Consider the following 26863-nt stretch of genomic DNA (forward strand, 5'->3'; position numbering starts at 1 on the left):
TCTAAGTCATCAGCTATTTCTCTTGAAACGACAGTATCTAAGTCATCAGCTGTTTCTCTTGAAACGACAGTATCTAAGTCATCAGCTATTTTTCTTGAAACGACAGTATCTAAGTCATCAGCTATTTCTCTTGAAACGACAGTATCTTAATCTTCAGCTATTTCTCTTGAAACGACAGTATCTAAGTCATCAGCTATTTCTCTTGAAACAACAGTATCTTAATCTTCAGCTATTTCTCTTGAAACGACAGTATCTAAGTTATCAGCTATTTCTCTTGAAACGACAGTATCTAAGTCATCAGCTATTTCTCTTGAAACGACAGTATCTTAATCTTCAGATATTTGTCTTGAAACGACAGTATCTAAGTCATCAGCTATTTCTCTTGAAACGACAGTATCTAAGTCATCAGCTATTTCTCTTGAAACAACAGTATCTTAATCTTCAGCTATTTCTCTTGAAACGACAGTATCTAAGTTATCAGCTATTTCTCTTGAAACGACAGTATCTAAGTCATCAGCTATTTCTCTTGAAACGACAGTATCTAAGTCATCAGCTATTTCTCTTGAAACGACAGTATCTTAATCTTCAGCTATTTCTCTTGAAACGACAGTATCTAAGTCATCAGCTATTTCTCTTGAAACAACAGTATCTTAATCTTCAGCTATTTCTCTTGAAACGACAGTATCTAAGTTATCAGCTATTTCTCTTGAAACGACAGTATCTTAATCTTCAGCTATTTCTCTTGAAACGACAGTATCTAAGTCATCAGCTATTTCTCTTGAAACGACAGTATCTAAGTCATCAGCTGTTTCTCTTGAAACGACAGTATCTAAGTCATCAGATATTTCTCTTGAAACGACAGTATCTTAATCTTCAGATATTTCTCTTGAAACGACAGTATCTAAGTCATCAGCTATTTCTCTTGAAACGACAGTATCTTAATCTTCAGATATTTCTCTTGAAACGACAGTATCTAAGTCATCAGCTATTTCTCTTGAAACGACAGTATCTTAATCTTCAGATATTTCTCTTGAAACGACAGTATCTAAGTCATCAGCTATTTCTCTTGAAACGACAGTATCTTAATCTTCAGATATTTCTCTTGAAACGACAGTATCTAAGTCATCAGCTATTTCTCTTGAAACGACAGTATCTTAATCTTCAGATATTTCTCTTGAAACGACAGTATCTAAGTCATCAGCTATTTCTCTTGAAACGACAGTATCTTAATCTTCAGATATTTCCGCTGAAGTCCCTCAAACTCAATTCTATTGCCTTTTCTATATAATCTTTATGTTACTGATATGCCTAAATAGATACGCCCTGTTCCTTTATACCAACACCGATGATACTGTTCTTGTGGTCACCTGTGAACTAGGCTTACTGTCATTAAAGGTCTTCAATCAAATATCTTCTTGACTTGGGTTCATCACTCACGTCTTGCCATAAATGTCACAAAAACAAGAAAGATATATTTTGGTCTTAAATAGATAAAGTTTCTCCCGTGTTGGAACCTTTTGATAAAGCGTAATAATCGACAACATTAAAATATCTGACAAGCTAAGTATATAAGTGTAATCTTTAATAAACACCTAACCTGGTAAGCACAGATTACGATTCTTAATCAGGAGGGAACTCAATTTCTTAACCTCTCATAATGCCTAAAAGCCCCTCCCCTTTTTTTCTATACACATATAAGACCTTTGTCCAAATGTGGTCATACTGTCTGTGTTTCTGTATTTTTTGGCTTTGAAACCACATGATTTACCGATTGTTTCCAACAGTAAACTTTTTATTCCTACAAGGAAACTTTATAATGGAATCACTTTCTCCCCATATGTTTATATCTACGCATAACTCACAACAACTGTGTTAAACGATGTCTTCCGTCTCGAAATACAAGATTTTCTGATATTTCCAGCAGAATATTCATTCTTTAAGGAAACTCTTGTCGCTAAGTTGTCATCTATTAATCTTGTATGTTATGTTGCTTCCAATTGATGATTCTAATTATGTGGAAACTCCAATGTCGAACTTCCTCAGTTATATTTATTCGGATATATAAATGATTCTTTTTTTCTACCTTTCTTTGATTTGTTCTGTCTATGAAAAGCATATCATTGTTTGTTCCAGTACTGTAATAAAGGTAGTGCGAGCAGTGCGCCCCCACAAAACGCCGTTCCATAGGGTCGCAGAACTTGCATATCTCACGTATGACGCCATTAACAACTGGTACAGTAGTGAACTTTTCGCACGAAGCTACTCACCCATAATTTGAAATGAAAACAAGAAATAAAACAGCTAGTAGACACCGCCCACCGCCAACTTTTGAGCTACTATCGAACAGTGAGATTGACCTTTAAATTACGTTCCCACTCTTGAAAGGCGACAGAATTCAAGCGCCCAACCACTAGCCACACCAGGCCTGTTCATGTGATACACGAAGAAATAAGATTCTAATAATTTATAGTAACTTTTAATACAACCAACCACATACATATTAAACACAAGTTGTCCAATAATTTCCCTTCATCGATAATACAGACATAATGTCGGAGAAAACAGCAATATAACACCTTTAAATAAGATTAATTTTACAAATTCATTGACTCAAAACTTTCATAGCTCATACAAAAGTTTCTGAAAATTCAATAGTTTCAGTCTAAATTGAAAAGGGTATTGAATCACTGATGAACTACAAGGAAAGTTGGTGAAATAATAAAACTAAACCCTAGCAAAGAGTGTTTAAAACTTTTTTTGTAAAACGTAGAACCCAAGAATGTGAATGTTCTAATGTTATTATACTCTTATTGAGAAATCACAACTGGCTTAACTCTTAACCAAAACAACTTGTGCTACGCGATAGTAAAAGCTATATTTATCATATCACGAAAACACTTGTGTTTCTTAACGGTTATCCTAAGAACACATATACAGTATGGGTACATCTAACGTGATACTACCCGTTATTACAGAACTATGCCGCTAGGTGGCTAGCTCAACAGAGAGGTAGACGGTCGCTTAAATAGATAAAGGGCAATATTTTATCAACTTCATAATTACACCATCCTACATATTTAGATACTAATTCACACAAAATACTATAGGTTTCCTACATACATTTAAGATAATTCTGTGCGAACGTGAAACATACTGAAACAACCAGACTAAGCCTAACATGACCGCCACACTGTGATACAAAAAGTTACTTAAACATATAATACAACACAATACTTTTTTCTTTACAAAAAAAAAAAAAGACTAAGTTTCTCGGTGGTCATAAATCCCTGTAACACATACCATACGTCACAACACAGACAAAACATACAATTTCTTTCCTTATACAATCTTTTCTCCTAAATTTTACAAGACATGTACCAATAAATTGGAACGTCTCTATGATTCTTGCGTTTTGTGTAATTCAGTCCCATAAATCTGTGTCCGTCGAGCTGCTGTTCACTGTTTCTGCTCTATTATCTGTAACAATCGACATTTAACAGACGAATTCGATCCTCGTCTCGTAGGCGTATTCTAATCATTTGTGTTGAATTATATAGCTGATAATTCAATCGATGATATTCTGAGAACTTTGAGAAAATAAACATAAATTAACAGCAGGAGATAAACTATTTAGAATTGTCATTTTATAACATACACAAACCAACACATCATTTAGTCTAGATGCACAACGAAAATTCTGTACATTTCTGTCAACTCAAAAGCTGATTTCGAAGCAGGAACGTTACTTTAGAAGAATCCATCTCAAGTCGATACTGGACCTTTTACGGAATACTCTTTTTATTCTTCTGTTACTTCGAAACGGTGAATAATTTGTGGTGTCTAGTATGGGTAGAAGTAGATTTGTTTCTTAGGGTTCTTGGTTATAGACAAGACCCCCGCTTGGCGACACAATTCTTCCTCGTCTACACGTACACCCAGTGACTTAACTACAGAAACGAAAAATTAATTAATTCAGCTAATATTGTTATTATTTTTATATCTAGTACAGCGAAGTACCGAAGTTAAATAGACCTCACAAAAACTTCTCAAATCTGTAATGGGTAAATTAAGAGAAATGTTATTAAAAAAAAAAGACATCCACGTTACAAAAGTTTCTGTCACATTTTTAACTAAAAATTCATTTATATAATTTTTGTCCAACTACGAAACATAACATTAACGAATGATAACATTATTGCAACAGCTTCTATTAGATGTTAAATGAATTACCTCCTGGTGACTCAGCGGTGAAGTCCACGGTAGAAGACAAATAAAAGTTATCTTGCAGGTTTGCGCTTAACAACAAACAAGTGAATTAAAGACATCCTTGATGGCTAAGCGGTGAGTTAAAGGTTTATAACGTTACAAATTGGATTTTGATACCCGCGTTTGGCAAAACACAAACAATCCGTTGCGTAGTTTTGTGCTTAAAAATAAACAAACAAAATAAAAACCTTAAATGACTAAGATAGCTAGCTCCCTATCAGTCAACAAGCGTAATGAAACTCGAACTGCACTTTCTGGCGACTGATTTGATAGCATTTATCAAACCGACTATTTAACCACACACGTTGTGAAATGTTCGGATGTATGTGAAATAATCTGATATTTCTATTATTTTCATGCTTTAGGCAAAGTTGTCCAACCGTTTTTCATAATCGCCAAAATTGTGGACAACGTGTTAACATTTTCGTCACAGGACTAAAAAAGGTAATTACGTTTTTATAAATATATAGGATTAGAAAAACACACAATAATGTTTTCAATTATTTATTGATATAATTAATTGTATTAAAAATAAGTGGTAAAAATAAAGCACCAATTCGCCACATGTGGTGAGTGGCAACCATGTTGGACTCCATGGCTCCCGGTCGCACCAAACCTACTCGCCTTTTCAGCCGTGGGGGCGTTTTAATGTGACAGTCAATCCCACTATTCATTGGTAAAAGAGTAGCCCAAGAGTTGGCGGTGAGTGGTGATGACTAGCTGCCTTCCCTCTAGTCTTACACTGCGAATTTAGGAACTGCTAGCGCAGATAGCCCTCGAGTAGTTTTGCGCGAAATTCAAAACAAACAAACAGACTCCATGGTTTTATGGTGTATTAGTCAAAATAGGTTACCACATTTAGTGTAAATGTTTAAGAAGTTTATTAATGTGGTTATAAATCCGTATGATAGTTCAATAATTGAACATGAAAACATTAAGAAGTGGTGTATCCGGGCATTTGAAACTGCTTGCAGTAAATACACACGAAGAAACATTTCTATATTAGATTGAATGCGCTTTATTGAAGTTCACGAGTTAGGCATAACGTGTGTCAATCAGTAAAAACTGTCACCAAATACTGTGTATAATACATTTTACTATTGCTTTAACTTAAAAATATTATGTTCCCATTCATTATTAGGAATAAAATATTGGATTTTTTTTCAGAATGAGAAAAATTAGATGCATTCAAGGTATTGTGTAATTTGGCCTTAACGTAAATAACGAACAGAGTGACGACATATTGAGACATTTTCCTGCTCAACAATTGGATAGCTTTTTTTTTTTACATTTTTCACGAGCATGAAACACAAGTTATGCTGGAAGTCTGGACATACGGCAACAGGGGAAGTCTGATGCAAGTTGTTTACACTGTACCTGTTGTTAACACGAAATTTATGATGCTAAAGTTAAACAGGCCCTTGGTAAACGATTTCCGTGGATGTGTTTAAATGTTGCGTCAATAAATTGAGCGGGAAAATTCGGGAGTTATGGCGAATTTTGGAAAGAAATAAAATTAATTCTCATGATTTTAAATGCGGGAAACGTTTACCAATTAATAATTAGTATGTTTGTAAAACAGACGTGGGAATAATACTATTAACTTTATTAGCTCATATAAATTACTTCAAATATATATATGTATATACACACAGTAACAAAGCAATATAAAATCTACCGTTCGAAACACTGCTGTTAACATTATTGTATTTTTCTGACTAGCTACACCGTATTAAGGATACACGGTTCTTCGATGAAAGTTATAAACACGTGATGTAGTCAAAGCCTTTTCTTGTGTGATGTATTAAACGAGTTTTAATTTGTACTACGAATATTTTTCTCGAAGGACGGACATTTTTAATAAAAAGAAAGCTTTCAAATATTTAAAAAGTGTGGACTTCATAAACTTTTATATTGAAGTAGAGTCACAAAACAGTAGTGACCAAGTTAAAAATAAGTTATTAAAACCTTTAGCTGTGTTGTTCTAGAGTTTCATTCCACTACTGCTCAAAACTTATAGTTTATAACTGTTCTAATCTGTATAATATAAAAATAAATATTGTTTTGTTAATTTAAATAATCACAAGTGATAAGATTTATATTTAAAGAGGTCTTCGGTTGTATTCGTTAATTAGCGTCTAGCACTAGATAGTTTAGAAGTGACTTCATGTGACGTTTATCATGTGTTTCTTTCCTCGCATTACATTATTACTGGTGGTATTTTTATTCGTGTTAAGTTTTTCTGGATTCCCTTCCCAGTAATAATTATTTTATATCAGAAACTAAACTGCACATATTTCTAGCCATTAAGAGTTAAATCTTTCTTTCGAAATAAAGGGTAATATATTAAGACATGTGTGTATGTGTGTTTTTCTTATTGCAAAGCCACATCGGGCTATCTGCTGAGCCCACCGAGGGGAATCGAACCCCTAATTGTAGCGTTGTTAATCCGTAGACTTTCCGTCGTAACAGCAGGGACATTAAGACATGAGACCAGTGCATTATAAATCAGAATCGAATACATCACTCAATGTTTGTTAGGTTTATTTTTTCTATCTCTCTTTTGAGATGCAAAGGTTTCATTAAAACACTTGAAATTTTCTAGAGTTCAGTTTTTTCACATCATCTGGTTCCCTTAACTGGTTGTCGACGGAAATAATTTTTAAAAATTAAAGTAAGTCAAACAAACTTAAAATTAATTATTGCCTAAAGCACCGAAACTTTATACCTACCATGAAACTCCTTACTAATGTATTATAAAGTTACCAGGACATTATGTTAAAAAGCTAAAATGTGTCACTTTTACTTTTCCAAGTTCCTTGATGTAACAAACGGAGTGTCTCTGTTTATTTGTGTATGTGTGTTTGTATTCTTAATCGTCCAATTTCGCTGCGAATTTTCCGTACCTTTAACTACGTAAACAAACACTTACATGAAACTGCTTGACTACCACCTTATCCGTTTGTTGTTCGAGGTTTTGCTCCGGAGTAATCACTTTTGCAAGCCTCTACAAAAATAATAAAAAAATATAAATTTCAATTTATACGATTGAGTTTCAACTTGTTATATTTAATACAGCAAATTTACTTGTTAAAAAGACTAACTGACGTGAAACTTTGATCTATACATTTTGTAGCTTTGCTATAACAAAACACACATACACACACACACTCGAGTCGATTTATAAATATAAAGATAATTTATTAAACTCTATTAAAGCGTTTCCCTTAGTGTCATTTTTTTCTTTATTGATTTTGAGATATTTTGTCCTGAAAAATTATTCCACCAATATTGAACGAAAATCATGTTTTCTTATCTTGAGAAGAACTTTTTATAACACTGGGGAACACTTTTTCAGTAACTTTGAGTTGCATTGGATATTTTAACTTATTCTGAAGGAGTTTTAGGCGCTGATTTCAAATCTGAAATTAGTTTTTCTCTACAAGCTCTAGTTTGTATGCAATTTGAGGTTAATGAAATTGTACAAATGTGAACTTGCGTAAACCATGTATAAGCATTTTCACGTCCATATATATAGATAACTTCTAATATTTTGATCATTCTTCTTTTGTTTCAGATCAAACATGGCTTCCAAAAATAGATATCATTGCAGAAACAAGCCTGATGCCTTTTGCTACATATGTGGATGCTACACACTCAATCGTCAGAGATGTAACATATCCTCGTTCGTCAAGCGTGCCTACAAGGCATATTTTGAAGTTCATCTTGGTTATCAAGACAAGCAATGGGCTCCTCATGTTGTGTGCCACAATTGTGAGGAAATGCTTCGAGACTGGACCAAAGGAAAACGCAATGGTCTGCCTTTTGGTGTTCCAATGATTTGGCGCGAACCCACCAACCATGTAACTGACTGTTATTTCTGCATGGTAAACACAACGGGTGTTGGGAAGAGAAACCGACTTAAGATTACGTATCCGAACATTCCCTCAGCTATTCGGCCTGCTCCGCACTCTGAAGAAGTTCCTGTTCCAGTTTTCAAAGGCTTGCCTTCATTGGACGATAAAGACATTGGACATGATACAAGCGAACAAGACAGTTGTGACAGTAAATTGTCAGAAAAGTGTACACAATCGGAGAACTGTTCTTCAGACACTGAACCTTTCCCCGTCCCCAAGCCTCTTCCCCAGGCTGAACTGAATGATTTAGTGTGGGATTTAGGTCTTTCAAAGAAAGCAGCAGAGATTTTGGCATCAAGATTACAAGGCAGAAATCTTGTTGACCACTCTGTTAAAGTATCATATTTCAGAAAGCGTGACCAGCTTTTAGTGACCTTCCTTTCAGAAGACAGACAGTTTGTTTACTGCCATGACATCCAAGGGCTTCTCAAAGAACTGGGTGTACCTTAATATAGTCCTGATGAATGGAGACTCTTTTTAGACAGTTCAAAACGCAGTCTAAAGTGTGTTCTTTTACATAATGGGAATGTTTATGGAGCAGTACCTGTCGATCACTCAGTGCATTTGCGGGAAGACTATGATGATATGAGAATGGTCATGGACTTATTAAAATATCATGAGCACAATTGGATCATTTGTGTAGACTTAAAGATGGTCAACTTTCTTCTTGGACAACAGAAAGGTTTCACCAAGTTTCCATGTTTTCTCTGTATGTGGGACAGCCGAGCACGAGACAGACATTGGGTCCAGAAGGACTGGCCTATTCGTGACACCCTAGAAGCAGGCATGCCAAATATCATACAAGACCCAATTGTAAGCAGAGATAAGACCATCTTTTTTCCTCTTCACATCAAATTAGGTTTGATGAAGCAATTTGTCAAGGCACTGGAAACCGAAGGTGAATGTTTCCAACACATCATCACAGCTTTACCAGGGTTATCATTTGAGAAGATCAAAACAGGCGTGTTTGATGGCCCACAGATTCGAACCCTAATTCGTGATGATCAGTTTGTTGCTAAGATGACCGCTTTGGAAAAGGCAGCATGGTTATCCTTTGTGGCAGTCGTTCAGAACTTCCTTGGAAACAATAAGGCGGAGAACTACAGTGAACTTGTGAACAGAATGCTCCTCGCTTTTCGTGATCTCGGGAGCAACATGAGCATCAAGCTTCATTTTTTGAACAGCCACCTTGATAAGTTCCCTGACAACCTGGGGGCTGTGAGTGACGAACAAGGAGAACGATTCCACCAAGACCTAAAGGTCATGGAAGAACGCTACCAAGGGCGCTGGGACAAAAGTATGATGGCTGACTACTGCTGGAGCATTAAACGAGATTGTCCAGATGAAGTGTACAAACGCAAAAGTTACAAACGCAAATTCCTACCTGAATAAAATACACAAACAAATTGATAAGCTATTCCTATAATTTCCTATAATAACGAAAAATTAAAAAATAAATAAAAATGTCAAATTGCATAAAATCTGTAGCTTGCAGACAAAAACCGACTTCAGATTTGAAATCAACACACTCAAATTGACTATAGAAAGGTCTTTTTTTAAATGCAACAAAATGAGTGTTCCCCAGTGTAATCAATGGCGGGAAGTACAATATAAATTAATTTGATACAAAATTATTCATTCAGGTGGTTAGGGCACTAGTCTCGTAATCTGAGGGTCGCGGGTTCGAATTCCCGTCACACCAAACATGCTCGCCCTTTCAGCCGTGGTGACGCTATAATGTTACGGTCAATCCCACAATTCATTGGTAAAATAGTAGCTCAAGAGATGGCGGTGGATGATGATGATTGGCTGGCTTCCGTCTATTTTTACATTGCTAGATTAGGAACGGCTAACGTAGATAGCTCTCGAGAAGCTTTGCGCGAAATTTAAAAAACAACAACACTTATTCAAAGTTATGTTCCATCATCCAAATCCTTTTTTAAGAATTATCACAATAAACTCTGAAGGTTTTAAAAGAAAAACAACAACAATTTCTTTGAAATAAACACAGGGTTACATCAATAAAGTTTTTATTTGAAATAAACACAGAGTTACATCAATAAAGTTTTTAAGCCAATATTTTGGTTGGTTTTAACCCCTCCTTAAGACCAATTTGTGCAAAAGAAAGTAATTTTGTGAAATCACTTACCTCTGTACAAGTGCCATGGGCTTTGAACATTTTGTAGCAAGCAACCACGGGAACCACGGTAACAGAGGATAGGGCGAAAGACCATCCTAGAGCTACAGCCCAGCCAGGGTATCTATAATTATGGTAGACTAGCGGGGTGTTGGTAATGACCGCCGACGCTATTACCGCCTATAAAGAACGGTCATACTTTAAACATAGGACAAACTAAAACGAAACTCGAATAGACAGCAATGTGACCTTCAAAAACAAATAAACAAACGTAAAGAAAACGTAGCATTGTGAAAATATATAAATATAAATAACATGTATAATAACTACTTTAAATATTGCAAAGAGACTTTCGAAGGATAATGTGAAGCAAGTAATAATTAAAAAAAATAATATATTTATTTAAATATTTGTAAACATGTCTTCAAAAATACGACGTCAAATATTTGTAATTCCTTTTATAACTTCAAGACCTACACTTTTAAAGTTGATTTAATTTATGTCAACAGTAAAGCGGATTTTCTGCTTAGACAAGAAAGGTGATGTGATATTAATATAGACGCCCGGCATGGCCACGTGGTTAAGGCGTTCGACTCGTAACATGAGGGTCGCGGGTTCGAATCCTGATCGCACCAAACATGCTCACCCTTTCAGCCGTGGAGGTGTTATAATGTGACGGTCAATCCCACTATTCGTTGGTAAAAGTCTTACATTGCCAAATTAGGGATGGCTAGCGCAGATAGCCCTCGAGTAGCTTTGCATGAAATAAAAAAACAAACAAATGATATTAATATATATATACATGATGATTAAGATAAGAGCTTCAGAGACACCTGTATAAAAAAATTATATTTTATTCTAGCAGGACAAACTGTCCCATGGACGGAAGCTATGTAAATGCATGATTAATTGAAGGTTATCTTACGACATGAAAAGTTGCTTCCCTAATATGAAATTGTAAAAAATGTCAGGAAAACGCAAAATTCAAAATTTATATGTTCACTCGTATGGACCTAATGAACCTCCACATCACATTTGGTGAAGATCCATTCAGAGGAGGTGAGGTAGTGGTAAAAAAACGCAAAAAAGCCCATAAAAACCACAAAATGCGAAACTGTGTGGATTCACTGAACTTCCGTACCAATTTTGGTGAAGATTCATCCAATCCCTGGTACATATAAACTCTATAAAGAAGTGACATGTACATACATAGACGACTAGATAAAATGATATATATACACGCACACACACACAGACAACTGTATAAAAACGTTATGTATGTATATATTATATATTAGTTATAACATGACATCACAAGAAACACATATCTGAAAGGCTAAATTAACGTCTTAGCACAAGTCAATGACTAGGTCGTGATGTTTGTGTCGTCTTTTAATTAGAAGAGTAAACTTACACAAGGTTTTGACCAATAAAGACTATGTAACTTACACAAGGTTTTGACGAATAAAGACTATGTAACTTACACAAGGTTTTGACGAATAAAGACTACGTAACTAACACAGGGTTTTGACGAATAAAGACTATGTAACTTACACAAGGTTTTGACGAATAAAGACTATGTGACTTACATAGGGTTTTGACGAATAAAGACTACGTAACTTACACAAGGTTTTGACCAATAAAGACTATGTAACTTACACAAGGTTTTGACGAATAAAGACTATGTAACTTACACAAGGTTTTGACGAATAAGGACTATGTAACTTACACAAGGTTTTGACGAATAAAGACTACGTAACTTACACAGGGTTTTGACGAATAAAGACTATGTAACTTACACAAGGTTTTGACGAATAAAGACTACGTAACTTACACAGGGTTTTGACGAATAAAGACTATGTAACTTACACAAGGTTTTGACGAATAAAGACTATGTGACTTACATAGGGTTTTGACGAATAAAGACTATGTAACTTACACAAGGTTTTGACCAATAAAGACTATGCAACTTACACAAGGTTTTGACGAATAAAGACTATGTAACTTAGACAGGGTTTTGACAAATAAATACTATATAACTTATACATGGTTTTGACAAACAAAGACTATGTAACATTAATATTTATTCTTCCAGATTATTTAGCAGTCTAGAGATCAGAGATACAATTTTTCTAAACCGGTTAAGTTGCAGTGACTGAAATGACGGACTGGGCTTTAGGCTTTTTGTAGTTGTTGCCAGAAATTACAATTTAGAAGATGAAAAAAGTTGCATTAAACTTGTAGTAGCTATTGTACTTTGTATCTGCGGTAAAGCTACTACTAAATCCTTTCCATACCAGTGTCTATGGACAGGAAGGAGGGAAGGCGGCCAGTCAGAAGTACCTTACCACACATCATCCATGCTAACGGATCGGCCGTCATTGTTATAATACGCCCCCATGTTGAAGCACAGGGGTAATTTTGTAGCAATGTATTAACTCAGAGCTTTACCATAGGACCAATTCACGTTTCTCAAACAAAACATAAATAGAGGTGATTGTTTAAGTAAATGAAAAGCGTTTTTATCAACCTATAATTATTAACAATACCAAGAGGAAAACACAAAAACACCAATTTATTTGATGACCGAATATTCATCATGTTTATTATTCATAATATTTATATGTTAGTAAAGTAATTTTGTGCGACCTAAAAATATATTGACAAGATATGAAAGAACAACGCGCAAAAATGTAATCAAGAAGTAAAGTCTTGAGTAAACTTACCACCAATAAGTAAACATATAGAAGAAATAACAGTAATAGGTAAAGTTATCATAATAAAAAAGAAAATGGTAATATTTAAACTTATCATCAGAAAAACAAAAAGAAGAATATATATTTCTCTAAAGGGTCTGTTTTAACCACTTGCACCCTATGCAATAGTTTATTGTCTGTCAGTCATATATATGCAAAAACGGCTCGTTTGGGTTGAGAAAATATCTTACATAGAAGAGCAAACAACGTTTCGACCTTCTATGTAAAATATTTTCTCAACTTAAACGAGCCGTTTTTGCATATATATTTCTCTACAAGTGGGTTTTCTCGACATCACTGTCTGTCACTCAGTCAATAGATACTAATGTGACGTCACATAAGGGACGCTTAATGTTGCAATTTGTACTTTCATGATGTCAGTTAAACGTGTGTAACTCATGGATCAAAAGAATAATTACGCACTCTGTAGGCTACAACACAGCATGACATATTAACTTTAAAAACAAGAAACAAAAACTATTACTCTTAATTTCAGTTTTAATCACTTTTAAAATAGAACTCTTTCGGAGACCCTACGGAAGCACATCTAGTATGTAACTTTACTACAAAATGGGAAAACAAGATCTAAATTTACTGCCAAGAAGAACGACACTGTATAAACTTACCACTAATAAACAAAAATAAACGGTTGTATATAAAGTTACTTAAAAAAGAAAAATAATATGTAACTCACTGTCAGAAAGAACGGTAATACGCAAAGTTTCCACACACAAAAATGGTTCTGTGTAACCTTACCATCAGAAGACGTTTTGCTTGAAGTTTTCAGCAAAGCTACAGGCGGATTATTCGCGCATAATTAAAATTAATTTTAAATTGATAGACTAGATAGGAACGTAGCTGATCAACAGTACCCCTTCAGTGATGTCGAGAAAACCCACTTGTAGAGAAAAACATATATATTCAACAGCATCCCTTCTTCTAATTCTTTGAATAATTTAATCAAACGGTGGGATCTGACTGTCACAAGTTATAATGTACCTGCTGTTCCAAAGTGCAGAGCCCGATCTTTTTATTGCAAAGGGACGCGAACCATGGATTCCTGACCCCATAAACGGTGATTTTAAATAAAGCAGAAATGTGTAAAATTATTACCACAAAAAATACGGTAATGTGCAAACGTATCACAACGAAACTGCAATATGTAAAGTCAGAACAATAAAAATGGTAATGTGTAAACATACCAGTACACAATTATGGTCATCTATTAACTTAGCGCAACGAAAACGATAATGGGTAAATTTATCACTAAAAACAAAACTTTAATGTGTAAACCTATCACCAAGAAATATGGTAATATGTAAAGTCAGAACAATAAAAATGGTAATGTGTAAACATACCAGTACACAATTATGGTCATCTATTAACTTAGCGCAACGAAAACGATAATGGGTAAATTTATCACTAAAAACAAAACTTTAATGTGTAAACCTATCACCAAGAAATATGGTAATATGTAAAGTTATCACAACGGAATCAGAAATGTGTAAATGTGTAAACTTACCACGAGAAAGGTAGGGCTAATGAACTTCCAACATAATCTCCAGAAAAGACCCGGAAAAAAGCCAAGCATTTCGTGTATATCCTCGCAAAAGTTTGCTAACCCTGAAGAAGACATTAGATCTTCACATTAAAGAAATGAAAAATTGATCCTCAACATAAATACAAAATAACGTATATTTAATAATATCTATATCTTTAGTTTAGATATTATTTGTTCTAAAGTTACTTTGAAATATATTACCAACTTACAAAAATAGTAATCATCGGTGATGTCGAGAAAACCCACTTGTAGAGAAATATTTATGTAAAAACGGCTCGTTTGGGTTGAGAAAATTTTTTTACGTAGAGGAGTGAACAACGTCTCGACCTTCTTCGGTCATCGTCACGAGCCAAACAAGCCGTTTTTACATAAAATATTAATGAGAAATTACTCTAGCAACTGATTAAAGGCCAAAGATAAGTTACACCTGGTCTTACATCCTGTCCAAGTGTTAAAATTTGTGTCGTTGATTTTCAGTCGCAGATACTCTTGAATAGTTTTTCCCGTAATCACAGATCATATTCTATATATTTTAGATCCTTAAGTTGTGAAAGACTACGTTCTAGACAATCTTTAATACATCGCAAAACATACTTAGATAATCTTTAAGATATAATAAAATATATTTTGTATAATATTTAAGATACCACAGAACATAATCTAGAAAATTTTTAGTGCATCACAGATATTTTAGATAATCTTTAGGATATGATAGAACATATTCTAGATATCTTAGATAATATTTAAGACATCACAGAATATATTTTATATATTGTAGATAATATGCAAATTATCATAAAACATATTCTTGATATATTAGGTAATATTTAAGATATTATGTTCTAAGGTTAACAGTGCTGTTCAATCGTTATATTCAAAGATTAATTATAATATTTAAATAATACGTACTAATATTAATCATAATATTTATACGTCACTCTCTAGAAACTGTCATAACATTTAAATTTCACATTCTGGGGTTAGTTATAATACTTAAATGTTATATTTTCATAAGAGTTGCCATATTTTTCAATATTGTCCTTTACGGTTAATAATGATAATTTAATCTCACTGAAAAAATTATTTGTAAAATGAATCTTTCTTTACCATAGAACCACGCTATTCCAATGGCTTCCAATAATGCAGAGCACAGCAAAGAGATTCCCGCTGAATACGTGTCGAACCAATGCATCATATAACCACCACCCTAAATAGATAATTAACTGTGTATTTATTTTTGCATAATCATGATAGTCTCTTGTTATATTTTTCATCTTTAAATCCTCATGACATTTATTGAGAATTAGCGTTATCAGTAAATTTTGAACTTATTTATGTTCTTTGTGACCTCAAAATGTTTCTACTGGAAAATTTACACTCATATATACTGTAATATAGAACGTAAAAACATTGGTAAATTGTGTTATTTTGTGTATTGAAATGATGAAATAGTAAGTAAATATTAGTTTCAAACATGCTCCTTTGTTCGACTTACAATTTTCTTGCTTGACAATATAAAACAAATCGGATGATTATAGTATTATTTTTTAAGAAATAGTATCATATATTTTTCTACAATATTTCTAAAACTCTTTAACACTGAATAAGCCAAATGAATAAATATTTTTATTTTATTTATCTTTAATTTTAATTGATATTTAAAAGTTCTACGTTCAGTTAGTTTATTGCAGAGAATAAGATAATGTACATGGTTCAAAACGAGGTTAGAGAATTTGTAATTTGTGTATTTCTTTTTAATTTCCATAACATTGTATATAAATTAATTCCATTTCATCGAATTCAGAAGAAAAATTTATTTTGGGGAAATCTTCACCTTTTGTGTATTTTTCAGTTAAATCAAAATTTAATACAACATATTATTTAAAATATCTCTATATTTTACATTAATTTTAACATATGGTTGATTTAAAACACTAAACTATTAAACTGCATATATTAGGTTTTAGGAAAGATTTGCTATGGTAGAATACCATCATTAAACTACACTAAAGGTTTGAATTATTTATTAATTTGCTTTAAGTCTAAAATATAAATTGATTTTGCTTAATAAAATTAATTTTCAGTTAATTTTATGTCTGATGTCTCTAAGTTATTATATATTAATATACTCTGATTAAAATATTTTCAATCCATGATTAGTTGCTATAAAATAGTATTTGACATTTTGGAATAAGTTTTGAGGCTTTAAACTCAGTTATTATAAATGAAATTCAGAATTCCTTTTATTTTATAAATAATAAACGAGTTTATCATATACCTAACAAATCCATTCTCATTATTTTATTCTACTACTTCAAACATCACATATAGATTAAAAGCGTCTAATGTAACTTCATCTTAAGATATTCAAATAAATTAAAATTTCTAATTCTGTTTTTAAATTATTTCCAAGTTTTGATGATATGCTTATTTACTAATGTTAATATGCAATGTTCCCACTGCTTATTTTTTTTTAAACTCCTTTGTGCAATTAATTTTCTGAAAAAAAAAAACTATACAAATGAAGCACAAACCTGAACTTTTGGTAATTTATACAGAAGGTTATTTATTTCAATAATTTCGCCACAAAAAGACACCTTTGTAAAACTAGACTAGTCTGTTTATTTAAGGTATTTCTGCTTCTGAGATATAGAATCTATGTTTTAGATTCAATCTTGAAACGCTTAAAAATTTTATGTACTTTTAACAATACGTTATACTATATTTCGATTAAAATGTTGATAGATAGTGGTATAAGTTCATTATTTTTTCACATATATCTCACTGTGTCTCTTTGAAACGCTAATAAAATGGTTTTAAGACTTTTCTTAAATACGTCATAATTTTAATATTAAAAGCCTGAAATTATGTGTGGTTGTGACTTGTAATCTTAGAGTAAATGCAATATTTAAATAAATAATTCGATAAACTTCCAATGGAAGCACGATCTTCGATTCTTCTGTAGTATGTACAGTATTATAATCTTGTTAATCATTACATATATCTTAATTCTATACAAAATAAAAGGAATATATAGTTCGTTCAGATATCATATATAAAATATTTTAAATAAATTGTTTGCATTTGAAAATAAATATACGACGAAAAAATATAAAATCAGGGTTCAAAATACAGTGGGAACTGATTATTTGGGTACCTATAGTTTTCATACAAGTAAAGTAGCTTCTTTTAGTATTTGGAACTCAAAACGTGGGGGGGGGTATTTGTTTATATATTAAATTGTACTTACGTATTTGTAAAGGTAAAGGAAAGAAATGCGTGGTATCTGTTAATAACCACTCTATACAGTACTAACTTAAATATATTTTACCAGGTCCGTTTATCCAAGAAGCAAAATATATTTCGAACGCTGTCTCAGATTAATCCAAATGTACACCAGCAAAAGTAGCTTAAATTACAGTTATTAATTAACAAATCATAATGATGGGGTTTCACCAAATTCTATACCATTAGAAAGTATTATATCGAATAAAGTTTTAAAAATCACACCTGACTGAGTGTTTGAAAAACTTTGACAGATTATAATATTCATAAAGTGAAAATGGTTTCCAACAACTGTTCTAATGATTGTTTTCGTACACAATCGAAACGTATTGCTGCAAACGCAGTTCGGCAGGAGAAGTGTCCTTTCTCTTGTTCTCTTGTTTTCTTCCACCGTCACTCCTGGGGACTAATCGAATAGTGGGATTTGGTTGTTACTTTTATGATACATCCACGGCTCCAAAAGTACGGAGCGCAATTTTGCGGAAACGGAAAACAAATTAGGGTCCTTGGAACCACAATAATTTCTGCTCCCTCCCCAAAATTACTGCACACCCACTTTATTTGCGTTTATAATATAATGTAAATTTTATTGCTGATATCTTATTGCATATCAAAACTTATAGATGGCGCTGTGTGACTAATTGATGCCTTTTTATTTTTTATATTGTGTGCGTGCGTGTGTATGTGTTTTTATTATAACAAAACTACATCATGCTATCTGCTGTGTCCACCAAAGGGAATCGAAACCCTGATTTTAGCGTTGTAAATCCGTAGATATTTCTTCGAGGGACATATATTGTATATAACCGAGAAAATAATTTTCTACCTGGTCTTGAAAGTAATATTACCACACAAAATTTACACTACTTGTACTTACATGCATGGTTGTCTGAACCTGTGGCGCACTAACATTTTTAATATTTAGTGATTATAACACACTTATTTTTTTTTACAAGTACATGTACGTGCGTGTGGGTGGAGGGGGAATCTCAAGTACCACATACAAGGGGAAGTGGGGCGCGTTGTTTATAAAATTTGAGACCTAGACCACGCCCGGCCCGCCCTGTAATAGACAAGTATAATTCTTGATATTACAGGTATATCATTGAGCCTGGCATGGCCAAGCGCGTAAGGCGTGCGACTCGTAATCCGAGGGTCGCGGGTTCGCGCCCGTGTTGCGCTAAACATGCTCGCCCTCCCAGCCGTGGGGGTGTATAATGACGGTCAATCCCACTATTTCGTTGTTAAAAGAGTAGCCCAAGAGTTGGCGGTGGGTGGTGATGACTAGCTGCCTTGCATCTAGTCTTACAGTGCTAAATTAGGGACGGCTAGCACAGATAGCCCTCGAGTAGCTTTGTGCAAAATTCCCACACAAACAAACACTTGTATCAATCCAAAATAATTGTTTTTTTTTATTTCCGTATAAAACTTTTAATAAAAATTACTGTTAAACAATCGTCAATGTTTTTATAGTGAAAAACAAAATATAGTAGTTATTTGTTTCAACCATGTTAAAATATTTTAATATTATGTTCCTGCATAATCACTCGGAAGTAAACAACTGCGCAGTTTGTAGCGGTGAAAAAACAAACTAACATGAAAATTGACATTTAAACAATTTAATATGCTGGATCGAGGATGAGAACTCGAAGCAAACATAGATCTTCCTGTAGAGTCTTTAATTATCTCTCGAACAATAAACCATGAACAACACCACCTGCGTCATTCAAGCGTCACATACCAGATGAGAAAACAGGAAGGTTACCCCCAAATGACGTCATGAAGTGTCTGACTTTAGCTGACTCGGTACCCAAATGCTTTGTGAATTACGTCACTGCTCATGACTAAAATTCTCTTTTAATAGCAGTATACTGTAACGCTAATCGCCAGCTCCTTTTTTTATCTAATATCAAATTTTTCCAGTTCTGTCCGTTCCTAGTAATGGGAGGGTCTCTTAAAAGAACAGCGTTTAGTATACTTCTTGTCTGATGTTACAAACTAACTTATTTGTAGCTAAGTGTAAATTAATCGAAAGTTCCTTTCGGCCCTTGAAACAAAGAGGTGTTGTACCTTATAATGGTATTATATAGACATAATATAAACCGAATATTCAATTAAAAACAATAATGTAACTTTATAAACTTACTTTTGTGACATTAACTATGCCTATGATGAATGACACAGAAATGACCATGGCAGTAAAAATTTCTCTCCTAAGACGCCACCTAGTGAAATGTGTGTGAAACTCGTCCAAGAGTCCAGTAATTACTGATTCCAGGCCTCCCATCTAAAACAATAATGAAATCACGATAGAACATTAGTTCACTACCACAACTATTACAAATAAAAAGACATTACGACGAATATAATAATTTATTAGCATAGAATTCGTGAGATATTGACATTTCAAAAAATTTAATCCAGGCGGAAACTTTTAAAACATGTTTTTAAGTAGCAAATACTGTTGATGATAAAATGAATAACATTTTACCTGGACATTAAATGGCTTACTGTTATTTAAAAATAGTGAAGTTTTTGTGTGGTGTCCGATAATATTTTTTAGTAACCGGAAAGTTATTGACGAATATATTAAAAGTAAATTATAATTAACGCCTGGAAACCTACTGATTAAGAGAATATATGGAAATCGTAAATAACTAATGCCTCGATAGTTACTAGCAAAATGAATATAAGTAAACTATAACTGATATGGGAGTGTATGTGTTTTTCTTTTAGCAAAGCCACATCAGACTATCTACTGAGCCTAGCGAGGGGAATCGAACCGCTGATTTTAGCGTTGTAAATCCGTGGACTTACCGTTGTTTGGAGAGTTACTGGCAAAGAAATTTATGCAAATCATGACTACCTCCCGGGGAGTGATTGACGAGGAGGTTATACTCGTATCCTGGAAGCTATTGATGATATTATAAGTCATTAATAATTAACACCTGGGGAGTTACTGAGGGTGGGGGGATTATAGGCAAATCATAACTAATGCTTCTGAAAATAACTTTGTTGTTAACAGCTCAGAGATAGTGTTCTGTCGAGCTCGTAACAAACTTGTAATAAAAAAGAAAGAAAAAACAACATACACACACTAGAACATTGCCAAAAATTTACATTGGAACAAAACAACGCAGTATTTACGGAATGGTAATAGGAGATTTTTTATGTTCTTTTTTATCGCTAAGGGTTCTTAAGACATGCTTGAATCCAACAATCCATTTTTGGAAACTCAAGCTGTGCCAAAGATCTAGACTTTTCTACATTAACAAAGACAATTAGTGGCCCCTTAAAGTACTGAAGTGTTGTTTCTCTGGCGGGTCGTAGGACTTAAAAATAATTTTCAACGTGACCTCGGGTTTTATGGCTCACCCATTCTTACTGATCGGGTTTAAATATTATGAAATGTGATGTTGGGAGTTTTTAGTAAGAAAAATTACATAAATATTTACAAAGGACACACTACTTTCAAAATTTTAGCTTGTTTATTACTAAATTCTTTTTAAGCTTACATCCAGAAGAGTTATTGAGTAGCCTTTAACTGTATGTAACCAGAAAATACAAAGTTTGGATGTTATTATAATTGCTTTTAAAATAACCTGGTTTCAAGGGCATCATAACTGACTATTTTGCGTAATAAAATATAAGTAATGAGGGCACAAGTAGAGAGAAAAAATGTTTGTTTGTTTTTGAATTTACGCAAAGCTACACGAGGGCTATCTGCACTCGTCGTGCCTAATTTAGCAATGTAAGACTAAGAGAAAAGCAGCTAGTCATCATCACCCACCGCCAACTCTTAGGCTACTCTTTTACCAATGAATAGTGAGGTTGACTGTCACATTATAACGCCATTACGGCTGAAAGAGTGAGTTTGTTTGGTATGACGGGATACGAACCCGCAACCCTCAGATCACTAGTTGAGCGCCCTAACTACCTGGCCATGCCGGACGTTTAGTATAAGAAACGTGGCAGATTATTGTGAGCACGATATTTTAAAAGTTAAATAGTGACTTTCCATTGTAGTTATACATAACTCTATTCACCATGAAAAGGTGCACTTTAATACCGGATCAGAATTGAGGGGCGCGTGTTCCACTTCGTCACCTACTACGCTTGCCATGACGAAAAGCTGTCCGTTAATTAAATCATAGATAGATATACACACATAGAAAAAGAAGACTGATAGTCAGATGGAAAGATAGCTAAACAGATAAAAAGAATGGCCGTCAGTAAAACAGAGAGAGAGAGAGAAGACAGATAAATAGATAGAACTAAAACTATCCAGTTTATTAACAAAATTTTAAATAAACTTATGAGTGTTTGATTTACTAACGGCCGGGAGCAATGGATATGTCATCCATCCATGAAGAAAACAGTAAGGTTTATGAAACATTTTATTACTTTTATATTATTGAACTAAATATATCTGAATGTAAAAACAAACTAAACATTGAAAAATAACTCCACCTTTTTTTCAAACAAAATTGTTGGAGTAATGATGCTTTATAGTCACTATGAGTAATGATGCACTTTTGTCACTATGAGTAATGATGCTTTATAGTCACTACGAGTAATGATGCTTTATAGTCACTATGAGTAATGATGCACTATAGTCACTATGAGTAATGATGCTTTATAGTCACTATGAGTAATGATGCACTATAGTCACTATGAGCAATGATGCTTTATAGTCACTATGAGAAAAACCTAGACACTAGATAAATGAAATGAAGAAAAAATGTCATTGGCCACTGTTCAGTTCTTTACATTATGTAGCTGCACAACATCATATACAATAAATAAACTTAATATTCTGATATTGTTTAATTCCTAAACCTAAGTTCAAGGAAGGCCCAGTTTATTTTACACATTGATCAACGTGTGTTACTGGATTATACTAGTTAAGAAGAATTCCAATCCTCATCAGTAACCCTTGAACTTATACTTCAAAATTAAACAGTTTGCGGAACTCTTAAGTTTATTCACTATATCTGCCACTGTGAAGCTATACAATGTGAAGAACTGAATAGTGGTCAACGAGACTTTTTCTTCACTTCATCTATCCTGTGTATAAAGCAAGTTTACACCAACAGTATGTTTGATACTTTTCACTATAATAATATGTATCCAACTTATCTCTCTTTGGTTAACTTGTTTTTAAGGTTATTGATAAAAAGTGGAATTCTTCGAAACTAGTATAACCCAACAACACACGTTGATCAAAGTGTAGATTGATCTGAATGTCCCTTGTACTTAGAGATTAAACAATTTTGGAACATTTGGTTAAAATCACCCATATTTGTATAACCAGACTGCAGTACTTACAGCACTATCCAGGCCTAATGTCAGCAACATAAAGAAGAAAAGTACAGCCCAAAATGGTGCACCAGGTAGCGTAGCAATCGCTTCAGGATAAACCTGAAACACTAGCCCGTGGCCTTCTGTAGCTACCTTGTTGATCGGAACTCCCTGTCTCTCGGCCATGTAACCAAGATAAACGAAAATAACAAACCCACTGAAGAAACTCGTAGAACTGTTGATCGCTGTGGTCAGCAGGCAGTCCCTGTGGTGAAAAACCAAAACACACTTAGTTGTTTTGAAAGAAACGCCATTCTTTCTTTTTATAACATTATAACGTCAAGAATATGAATGTTCTTGCATTCAACATCAGCCAACTAATGTCACGAAGAATGAGCTTAAAACATTCTGAGTGGAATATAAGTCTGAATGAAGTTAGTGTGAGTGGGATATAGGTTTGAAAGTATACAGTTAGTTTCAGTTTGTTTGTTTGTTTTTGAATTTCGCGCAAAGCTACACGAGGGCTACCTGCGCTCGCTTTCCCTAATTTAGCAGTGTAAGACTAGAGGGAAGGCAGCTAGTCATTACCACCCACTGCCAACTCTTGGGCTACTCTTTTACCAACGAATAGTGGGATTGACTGTCACATTATAACGCTCTCACGGCTGAAAGGGCGAGCCAGTTTGGTGTGATAGGAATTCGAACCCAAAACTCTAAGATTACGAGTCGAGCGCCCTAACTACCTTGCCATGCCGGGCTGTTACTTTCAGTATAAAAGGGTTATAAATTTTAATGTATATAACTAATGTCAATATGTGTGGGATATAAGTTTGAATGTACACAGCTAGTTTCAACACGAATGGGTTATATATGTTTGAATGTCTACAGTTAGTTTCAGTACGAGTGGGTAATAAGTTTTAGTGTATGCAGTTAGTGTCAGTGTGGTTGTGATATAAATTTTTATGTATGCAGTTAGTATCAGTATGGTTGTGTTGTAAGTTTGAATGTGTACAGTTAGTTTTAGTTTGCAGTACGGTTGTTTTTTGTTTTGCCTGTAAGTAACTAAGAGCTGAAAAAACAGAACATGTTTTGTTTTCTTTAGTCACAACACAAATTAAAAATTGTGGAAGATATTTGTCTAATGACAAACAGTGCCTTCAAATTGATGCTGTTGCATTTCTTTTTAAGTAAAAGATATTATACAAATCCCATGAGGCATGAGACAACTAGTGCTTCACAAATGCATGATATTTAATAACTTTAAATACAAACTTGTGAAAAGAAATAAAAACACTTTAACCAGATTCCGGAGAACTAGAGCATGAAGTCACGTGATTTATAGTGTTGTAACAGACCAAGTAAATGTTCAAATGAAACGTGGGTTCATACAGCTAACATTAAACGTTAATCTAACAAAGGTATACTCATATAAGCACCAATGCATGTGAAAAAGATTTTTAAGATTTGTCGCTGGAGAAGCATCATTGTAAATAATAAAATTTTGTAATTTATATATGTTTTTAAATATTCATATAACTTCCTTTAGTTTTGTGTGGCAGTAAAGCATTCAGACATTGTTTTTTATTTTGAACATGCGTACGTATCAAGAAACACGACTCTCGTTTTTCATGGAAACTCGTCAAACAAGAAAAGTTTAACATTGTGACGCTACTAAGCCTACATTATGAACTTTTCAATAACTTCCGGCCTAAGTAAGTTACCTGCATAGATCAGAACTAAAACTTAACACAACAAACATGTATCCAAATTACAATACTAGTCTAACTAGAAATATAAAATAATAATGACTAGAATAAATGGATTCAGCAGTTGAGAACTCTTTGTGTAGGGTCAGATGTGGCTTAGTGGTATGCTTGAGAGCTTATAATCCTAAAATTAAGGATTCTATCAACAGTGTGGCCACAGCAGAGATAGCTCATTTCGCATAACAATAAAACAAGTAAATGAACGAGACATTTATAAATGGCATCAGTTAGTGTTAATATGAGTGGATTACAAGTTAGAGCGTACACAGCTAGTGTTAATAATAGTGGATTATAAGTTTGAGTGTACACAGTTAATGTTAATAACAGATTTCTGAATATATATTTTTCTTTTGCACAGTGGTTTTACTCGTCCAACATATTTTAAGAAACAGTTCTTCGCATTTTGTTTCGTCAAAGAATAATTGTTTGTATAATATTTCTCTGATATTTGGTCAACGCTTCATTGCTAACGAATGCCATTCCCACCCTCTTCACAGTGGTACGGCGGTATTTGTTTATTTCTTTGTGTTTTTGAATTTTGAGCAAAGCTACACGAGAATTATCTGCGCTAGCTGTCTCTAATTTAGCAGCGTTAAACTTGAGGGAAGGCTGCTAGTCATTACCACCAACCGCCAAACCTTGGACTACTTTTTTACCAACGATAGTGAGATTCATCATAACATTATAACGTCTCCACGGATGGAAAAGCAAGCATGTTTGGTGTGACGGCGATTCGAGTCCGCGACCCTCAGATTATGAGTCGAGCATCCTAGCCACCTTATCATGGTGTGGCCGCACAGCAGGTTATCTGCGGACTTATAACGCGTGGTAGGCAGAGCTCATGATGTAGCCTTGTACCTAACTTCAAACAAACTAGAGAATGGTGTAACAAGCATTCTCTGGGGTTCAAAAAATAATTAATGTAATTTATTTTATGAAAATAGTAGTATATTAAAGGCAAAAAGAAAGAAAACCTTGCACAAGATAGAAATAAATTAGGTACAGATAACCTGTAACATTATCCATCGACAGTAATATAATATTTGTATTACTCTGATTTCCTCTTATCATATAAAGTACCAGATTTATTCCTACAAAAACTACTAGCAAAATTCCGCGTAAGAATATTATTGAATCTAAAACGTACTGACACACGTGAAGTCACAGGTTAGGAATAAAACTAGGAAAATAAATCATAAAAGCTATCAACAGAATTACGCGTAACATTAGTCTCATATGAATAATTTACTGATATTGATGTTAAATACATAATATATTTCTCCCAGCTATTTTTCTCTTCTACTGTTCATTTTGTGATAGAACAAACTATTTTGAAGTTACTTCATTTGTGAAACGTTTTATTTGTGAATTGTGTTATTTTTTATGAAGAGAAATAATCTACATTTAATCCTATTTTTTTCTTCAAAAGAAGCACGATTGTATTCTTCACAAGGAGTGACCTTGCCAGTGACAACCCTAAAGTTTTGTACATGCTATTCAGGGGGAAACGGGAAACATAACCAGATTTCACAACCATATCCTTGCCAGCGGTTTTGCGATTGGTTACATAAAGTGTGTAACTTTTTATATTCTCTTTTTTTTATTTCTCTAATGTCACTACCTGTACTGCTATAGAATACTGAGTTCGAGTACAAACAATTTTGTGATTGAACGTTTGACTGTCAATTAATTTGCATGAGTGTGGTTGTCATTTAGATCACACATAAACAGTGTCTCTACCTGTCGGATTGCATCATATAATGTAAATATATCTCTGCTCAAAAAGCACTAATTTTACAAAGTAAGCCTAGATAGTGCTATCTTTAAATAATAATAATACTTCACTGTAATAGTAGATAAATAAACAAGAAAAA

At 33.7% G+C, this 26863-nt stretch overlaps 1 protein-coding gene across 2 annotated transcripts in view; it reads right to left on the reverse strand.

The window, feature by feature from the left end:
* Positions 1-2460: 2460 nt before the first annotated feature.
* LOC143241098 (sodium-dependent dopamine transporter-like) overlaps positions 2461-26863 on the reverse strand; it is a 97159-nt gene continuing 72756 nt past the window's right edge. For both annotated transcript variants that reach the window (XM_076484644.1, XM_076484643.1), the window contains exons 9-15: positions 23251-23488; positions 20069-20209; positions 15745-15844; positions 14599-14699; positions 10333-10500; positions 7199-7273; positions 2461-3947 (exon numbers count right to left, since the gene is read on the reverse strand). In XM_076484644.1, the coding sequence (XP_076340759.1) occupies positions 3924-3947; positions 7199-7273; positions 10333-10500; positions 14599-14699; positions 15745-15844; positions 20069-20209; positions 23251-23488 (847 nt within the window). In that variant the 3' untranslated portion in view covers positions 2461-3923. The remainder of the gene's footprint in view (positions 3948-7198; positions 7274-10332; positions 10501-14598; positions 14700-15744; positions 15845-20068; positions 20210-23250; positions 23489-26863) is intronic.

This window comes from Tachypleus tridentatus, chromosome 13 (assembly GCF_004210375.1).
Source record: "Tachypleus tridentatus isolate NWPU-2018 chromosome 13, ASM421037v1, whole genome shotgun sequence".
In the NCBI taxonomy this organism is placed as follows: domain Eukaryota; kingdom Metazoa; phylum Arthropoda; class Merostomata; order Xiphosura; family Limulidae; genus Tachypleus; species Tachypleus tridentatus.